This window comes from Trypanosoma conorhini, assembly GCF_003719485.1.
Source record: "Trypanosoma conorhini strain 025E chromosome Unknown Tco_14.4_contig_00767, whole genome shotgun sequence".
NCBI classification, from domain to species: domain Eukaryota; phylum Euglenozoa; class Kinetoplastea; order Trypanosomatida; family Trypanosomatidae; genus Trypanosoma; species Trypanosoma conorhini.
Genome location: NW_021704857.1, coordinates 167 through 7,613, shown reverse-complemented (window position 1 = coordinate 7,613; position 7,447 = coordinate 167). Strand labels below are relative to the sequence as shown.

The window sequence follows — 7,447 nt, the reverse complement described above, 5'->3', positions numbered from 1 at the left end:
TTCCTTTTTAGGTGGCATCCTCCGCGCCGCCCTCAGGAGGACTGGGTAGGAACGAGGGAGGAAAAGAGTAAATTTGCGGCATTTTTCCCCATTCAGGGAGAATGCTTTGTTCTTTGTTCTTTTTTTTTCTTCTCTGGAGGGGGCAGGTGAGCTGAGGAGGAGGAAGTGGGATGCCATTGCATCAGTCAGCTGTATTTACGCACGCCAGTCATGTTTTGTTATTGTGGGTCTTAGTTTTCTCCTGTTCTTCTTTGAGCTGTTATTATTATTGTTTTAGTTGCCTTTGCCACAAGCGCGCCCGTGCGTCTCCGCTTTGCAGCGCTCAGAAGGAGTACCGGCAGCGAGACTAGTTGTACATACGTCTGCAGCAGCGAGGGGAGGGGACTGTAAGCGAAAGAGAAGCAGAGCGTGTTTCGCGCCCCCATTTCTTGCCCTATACCTCTGCCGCCATTCATAACGGGCGAAGAGGGAGTGCACAACGGCGCGCCGTGAAACTAAACGACGTTAACAGGACGAGGAAAGGGGGGAGAAGGAACGAAAAAGAAAGAGAACGGAAAAACAACAAGCAAAAACAAAAAAAAGGAAACGCGACGACGAGGAGTAAATAAATTCAACGAAAGGAGAAGGCAGGAGCAATCGGTACGCGTTGTCCTTTATTAGGAAGAAAAATTAGATTACTCTATACGCCCACTGTGTAGGACAAAAGTCGGTTAAATGTTGCGCGCCTTTTCTGGCAGCTGCCTCTCCCTAGAGGACATGAAGACTGTGCGTCGTCCGAACTTAGTAAAACGGCCGCACCTATTGGGCCCTGGTGTTGATTTTTTCACCGAAGATGGCCAGCCTGTACGCCCTCAGCCCGGTGCACACACTCTTCAGAAGGTCTTTTCTGGCAGCGCTTTGGATCTGAACGCAGTGAATGGTGACGTTCTCTCCGAGGAGGAGGCGCCCCAGACGAATAATATGCAACAGCATCTGCGGCAGCAGTACGTGTCGCCTGGGGCGACAGTATCGACGATTCTTCATCAATTGTCCACGGAAACAGAGAAGGAGCGGGCCAAGAGTTCAAAAAATAAGACAAATGTCTTGGTTATTGGGGGGATTGGGTATATATCCAGTCATGTTGTGGCAAAGCTCCTTGACGCAGGTTACACGGTTCGTGTAACAGTGGCCGATGCACTAAGCGAACAACAACAAATGGATTTTTACTCCATGGACCGTGGTCCGGAACGTCGGTTGACCATCTTGGAAGCGGACATGACCAACGCAGCCACCTTCCGTGATGCCATGCGTGGGTGCAAGTATGTTATCCATTGTGGCTGCCCCACAACCCCCGGTGACAAGGATCCGGTGGCCTTTCACACAAGTGCCATTCGCGCCCTTTTTGACGCTATCCGATCCACAGGGAAGTCTACAGTGAAGCGAGTTTTAATTACGGGAGCATCATCCTCGGTGTTTCACATCACGGATCCATATCCTCCCTCTGGTGCCTTTGACGAATCCTGTTGGAATACAGTAGCTAATGCTGCGACGGATCCCATTCCATATGCACGAATTTGCTTTGAAAAGGAGGCTTGGAGGATGAAGCAAATGATTGGTGTGGAATTAGTAGTAATACTACCCTCCATCACCATTGGACCAAGTCGTACGGAGGAAATTAGTAACGCCATGATGCAAATTCAAGAGTTAGCCAATGCGTCTCCCTACTTCCCGTATGCCGCCAACTTGTACTGGAATTACGTGGACGTGCGTGACGTTGCTGAGGCGCATGTACGAGCACTGGAATGCCAAGAAGTTAAAGACCAACGTGTTATAGTGTCCAACGGCTGTTTTAGTTACGCTGAAATTGCACAGATGATTAAGGAAGCGTACCCACACCTGACGCCTCCTACACGTACCGCAAATACGTTGATGACGCTCCTCATTGGTGCCACGCAATCGCAAGTAAAGATGGGATTTCTTTGGCGCTTTGTAGGTGTTCGAAAGTGTCTGCAAACGCGCAGAGCGATGGTGGATTTGGACATGACCTTTACCCCTATGAAGGAGACGATCCAGGTGTGCATTGAACAACTGATTCGCGCAGGTGAGGTTCCTGCACCAAATGCTCCGCGTTCGATGAGCACTGGCAAACTCGTTGCCGTGACCACAGTGACAAGCCTGCTTCTCACCGCTGCTGTAGCGGTGGTATGGGGTGTAGCGCGGACGAGGAGGAGGCAAAATTGACGCCGCGCGTTGACATTTATTTTATGCTGACACAGTTTCCACACATTCTCCTTTTTTTTTGTGGACACAGTTGTTGTTGTTTCTCCCTTTCCGTTACTTTGTTTTTGTTTGTTTTTGTTTTGTTTTGTAAATCCGTCGTCGTTGTGTTTTTTCTTGTTGTTATAGTTGATGCGTGCTTTTACGGGTCTAGAGTTTTACAGCGAGCTAAAACTTTATTTATTTGCTCCTTTGCTGGGCTTTGACGGCGTGGTGTTGCCCCCTCCCCCTCCCGCCATGCAGTGCGTGATGCCAGCGTAGTAAGCCCTGTGTGACTCCTTCGCGTTCTTCCGCAGTCTTCGTGCGTGTGGCGGCGGTGAGGCAACTGCTTTGCTGCGTGGCGGCGCTGCGCTGAGGGAAGTTAGAGCAGCGGCGGCAGCAACGCAAAAGGGCGGGGGCGGAAAGGAGACCAACACGCGGAGAAGAAAAGAAATAAGGACGCGCACCGAAAGAGGAAGGAGACCGGGGGTGGAAGAAGGAAATTTTTCCCACAGACGTTAAAAAGAAGGTCCTTGACTATGAGGGAGTGAATCGTTAACGGGGTGCGAGAGGAAAAGAGGAAGAACACGGAGGCAGCGGTGCGTAGGCACACGAAGGTGGGTCAACACAAACCCCAGCACCACTGCAATGGAAAGAGAGCCACGCACCAGAAAAGGAAATAATAAAATAAACGTTAATCTGAGAGACTCGGAGGTAAAAGCCCGAAGGGAAAGCTGGAGAGAGAGAGAGAGAGAGAGAGAAAGAGTGAGAGAGCAGGATTCAAATAAAACAACCGCGACAAGGAATATGTTTTATAAATGCATATACATATATATGCTTGGTAAGGATAACGGTATTGAAGACGGAATATATGTATAAGGATGGGGGCCTGCATTAACGGGCATTGCGCGGGGCATTACAATCTAGCACTAGTGTAGTACTTGTATGAGAGAGAAGGAAACCTTGAAAGGCGGAAAACAAAAAGGAAGGAGAAAAAAAAAAGACCGCGCCACAGCTGTTTATTTTCTTTCCTTTTTTATTGTTGAGATGCGTGCTTTTTCTCCTTACAACCAAACTTATCTTCTCTTGTATGACTTTTTCTCGTGGTTTTTTTGTTGTTGTTGTTGTTTTTTTTTGCACTTGCGTCCAATTATGCTTCCGCACACATTTACGTAATGCACCCATTCATGTATGATAACATAAAGTTACGTGCATGTGCTTGTGGGTGCAATGCATGTGTTTATCACGCGTCTGGCAGCCTCTGTCACTTCCACCTTTTAGTTTTTTTTCCACACTATTGCCCCGTGGTATTATCACTTGCTTCTTGAGGCAACTCTGCGCTTCGCGCGTCAAATAATAATAATAATAATAATCTGTGCGGCGTGAGGAAGCACCGTTCCTTTCCGAGGAAGAGAGGTGTGCGGGAGAGGAGGAGAGAACGGAAGGCATCGAATTGGAGTGAAAAAGGGTGTGTGGTGTGTGCTGTGGTAGCGGCGGGAAAGGGATGAAGAATGAATATTTTTTTTGTACGGAATAAAACCGTAAGGCTGAAGCGGATAACGAAAGGGACCCATAAAAACACACACGTGAAATAGGTTATTCTTCAGAGAGAAGTGCTCAGCGAATTGCTCAATTTCAAAGGTAAACAAACTACTCTAAGATGTTTGCTTGGGGAGTAAAGGCGGCGACATACGCCATTTCTGTCTCCCATTCGTTCGCTCGCCCCCAGCCCTCTGCTCAAGGGGGCCACTGACGCCCTCCACTATGTATGTGTGTGTGTGTGTGTGTGCGGGCGTGCGGGTGTGTTATTTGTCACGGCCACAAAGACTGGTTCAGCTGCTCTTGCGGTTACCGCCACAGGACAAAGTGTTGAAGGATAATTTAAAAGCAAGAGAATAACAAAGTGAGTGGAATGAATTTGTGTGGATTTGTTCCGATTCTTGTGCTCCATTGTTTTTAATTCCTTTTTTTTTACCGCCTTCTTACAAGCTAGTCTGTCGGGTTTTTGCATGTGGGGTGGGATAAAGGTGCGAGCACATCACGGCGATGTCTTCCGTGGATGGAGTGCTAGCCAAGGGCTGGAGAACGTGCGGCGCCAGTTGTACCGAGAGCCTCGGCCGTGGTACCTTGCATGGTCTTTGCACCACCATAAGCATCTCCTGAGCGATTACCACTGCGCTAGGCTGTTAGCATGGTGTACAACTGTCATGGAACTTGAGAAGCGACAGGCGGCAAAGCGTCAGGCATACATGTATGCGCAACAAGTGTTTCAGTTTATGGTGCACAGCCACAAAGTGGGATCGGAGACGTATCAAGAGTTCTTTAGGCTTTGTGCTACGGGACGCGACTTGACAACGGCCTTTCGTTGGCAGCAGTATTTGGTGGAAACGGGGCAGCCATTCCCTCTCTCTCACTATACCTGGCTCTTGCGCATTGCAGTCCTCTCCCCGAACGATGAAAGCGCCGAAGATATGGCGGAGGCAGTGTGGGAGACCTACTTGGCCCGTTACTGTCACTTGGTGAAGCACGAGGTGACAGGTGACACCGCCACCTCGCACTTTCAACCCTCTACAGAAGAAGAATCCCATGAATTGGAGGGACTATTTAGGGCTTTTAAGCAACTTCGCCCCAAAATAGCCCATGGAGCGAAGCCCGAGCTTCTTGACTTCATTGATGGTCTTCCTGACGGCAGCTTGGACGCTGCTACAAGTGATGCCTGGCCGACGGTCAGCCGTCATCATACGTTTCGTCAATTAGAGGCAGGCGTTTCTTGGACTCCCCCAACTTTGTCACATCCACACCTTCGGGATTCACTCTTGCATGAAAATTTCATAAATGATTTGGAGAAGGCCGCCTTTTCAAGTAATGTGCAACGTGTTGTGGCACTTGTGAATGAGTACTTGCAGCGTATTTCGGCGGAGAAGAGCAGAACGAGTGGAGAAAAATACCGGGCAGGTGAACGCGATATTTGGCATCGCTACTCCGACCCCTCCGCGGCTGATTTTCGAAAGCCGCTTGTCGAGGCAGGCGGTGTCACGGCAGAACTGTACCATTACTTGATTGTGGCACTTTCAACACGGCAGCCGACGCTGGCATTGCGCACGCTCCGTCGCATGGAAGAGCAGAATCTTGGTGTGCTTGATTTGACACGGGCGGTTATGATCGTGCGCTGTCAAGGTTCCCCCGCTGACCAACAGGCGCTTCTACAGGAACAGCTACAAGAAATAGCGTTGAGGCAGAAAATTGGTCAGGATTATGATGTCACGAGAGAGGTTGAGCTCTTCTGGAAGTTCTCTTATACCGACTTTCTTCATTACCGTAACGCGTTGGGTAGGACGGACTTGTATCGCATTCTCATGGAGGGGTTGGGCCCCGTTAGGGTTCAGGAACTGTTGACAGAAGCGCAGGTTCACGACTCATGCACACCTGACGATGTGGTTGTACTCGATACTTCCTTTCGTGCCGCTGCCGCGGCGTATTTTAGGGGTCTTTGTGGTCAGTTGAATGTGAATAGGGCGCTGGATGCGATCACGGCGAAGATGCCTAAACTCGATATCAGTTTACTGGGTTCTATGCCTCACTTTAGCGATTACGCGCTGCCAAAGGAGGATTTTGTCGCCACCGACGTCTTTGCGTTGCGAGGCAAGTTAGTGGGGTTTAAACGCATCTACGTTTTAGATTCCTCCTTTGTGGAGACAAGCGAACAATTTCTCACTGTGGGGCAAACCTCTGACGTGGAGGATGCCGGGTCCTCTCTCGTGCTCGTCCCGTATTGTTGTTTGCAGCAGCTGGCTTTAACAATTGAACAGGGGGAGTACAGTGTGACGTTTGACGAGGCCCTGCAAGCGGCCAACACGACTGAACCCTTTATTGCCTCCAATCGACTGCGAAGTCTGTTTGCCCTCCTACGGGACACGCACAAAACCAGACGCACTAGAGTCCTTCACTTCAGTGAATGTCTTATGGCGCATTCAGTGGCAGCGTCACAGATCAAGGCTCTAGGTCTTGATCCTGCTGGCTCAGATAACGATCACTTGTTTTTGATTCTTGCCATGATACGGGCGATAGCGCCTGTGGAGGCTGAGGTGGTGCTTTGTACGGATGATGCCTCGCTTGTGAAGCTTTTCCATGGGGACAAACTTACCTCTTTTTTCGCCGGAAAGATTTGTATTCTTTCATCGCAGCCACCGCAGGAAGTGTTAAACAATGAGGACGACCTCATTGACGACAATCCTGACCTCTGTATATCGATGGACTTTGAGCCTAAACTACAGTCGTCCGCGCCTGTAGGGGAAAATCACTGTGTTTCAGGGATAAATAGCTTGTTGCCTTTACAAACGCAGGTCTCCGAAGTGGACGCAGACGCCTTCGGTGCGGCGTGGCTCGATATGCTGGACGGGGAGGAGCAAAGCGGGAAGGCCTTGGATGCGGTAAATGATACTCCGCACCCTCAGGATGCGCTTTCAACGGGGGCAGTTGCGAGGCAAACGGGAAATGCCTGTGGAAGGGATGGGCCGGATAACGACGACGATTTGGGGGCTCGAGAACATGAAAAGCTTATGAACATGTACGAATCGGAGCATGCCGTTGTACCGGTGGGCGCGTTAATGGCGCAGGCGTCATCCTTGGGTTCTATGTTTGAGCAGTTTGACGTTCTCGGGCCCGATGCTGAAATGGACCGCGCCATGGCGTCACCGGCGCCGCGGCAAACCTCCGGGAAGCCGAACGAAAGGCCTCGCAGACGAGCTCTATTGGAAACGGAGGCAATAAGAAATCGTGGCGCATCTAATAAACAGCGTTTTCGCCTTGCAAAGCGTCTAAGTAACATGTCGGGGGGACGCGTTCCGTTTAACTTCCGCTACAGGGTACTCGAGGTAAACATAAGTGACCCGAAGAACAAATCTTACAGGGATGCCTACAAGGAAGGCGTGGCGAAGAAGCGAGAGAGTTTCAAAAGAAACTTCAACAATCACTTTCTTGTTGGCGGTGGCTCACCGTAGTGTGTGGGTGTAAGAGAACAAACGGAAAATCTTTTTTCTTCTGTTTGTATTATTCGCTTTGCTCTTTCTAGTTGCACTGCAATTCTGCGGACAAGGGTGTTTCGATATACATGATTCTTTTGTTTGGCTTCGTCACGCTTTTGTGTCATCCCGTCCTCATGCTGACCTTATCCACATATATATATGTCTTGCACCACACGTAATGCACCTAT

At 49.8% G+C, this 7,447-nt stretch overlaps 2 protein-coding genes across 2 annotated transcripts, besides 6 other annotated features; both read left to right on the top strand.

Annotated features, from left to right (window-relative positions):
• Window positions 1-506: 506 nt before the first annotated feature.
• Window positions 507-586: a microsatellite.
• A 128-nt stretch (window positions 587-714) lies between these two features.
• Window positions 715-2,220, top strand: Tco025E_08383 (dihydroflavonol-4-reductase; the record flags this gene model as incomplete). The annotated part of the gene is made up of 1 exon (XM_029375233.1): window positions 715-2,220. One exon carries the CDS (start codon window positions 715-717, stop codon window positions 2,218-2,220), a length of 1,506 nt encoding a protein of 501 aa, XP_029224658.1.
• A 70-nt stretch (window positions 2,221-2,290) lies between these two features.
• Window positions 2,291-2,348: a microsatellite.
• Window positions 2,349-2,972: 624 nt separating this feature from the next.
• Window positions 2,973-3,009: a microsatellite.
• A 321-nt stretch (window positions 3,010-3,330) lies between these two features.
• Window positions 3,331-3,371: a microsatellite.
• A 216-nt stretch (window positions 3,372-3,587) lies between these two features.
• Window positions 3,588-3,608: a microsatellite.
• Window positions 3,609-4,000: 392 nt separating this feature from the next.
• Window positions 4,001-4,041: a microsatellite.
• Window positions 4,042-4,244: 203 nt separating this feature from the next.
• On the top strand, window positions 4,245-7,235 carry Tco025E_08382 (uncharacterized protein; the record flags this gene model as incomplete). Its single annotated transcript, XM_029375232.1, has 1 exon — window positions 4,245-7,235. One exon carries the CDS (start codon window positions 4,245-4,247, stop codon window positions 7,233-7,235), a length of 2,991 nt encoding a protein of 996 aa, XP_029224657.1.
• Window positions 7,236-7,447: the final 212 nt, after the last annotated feature.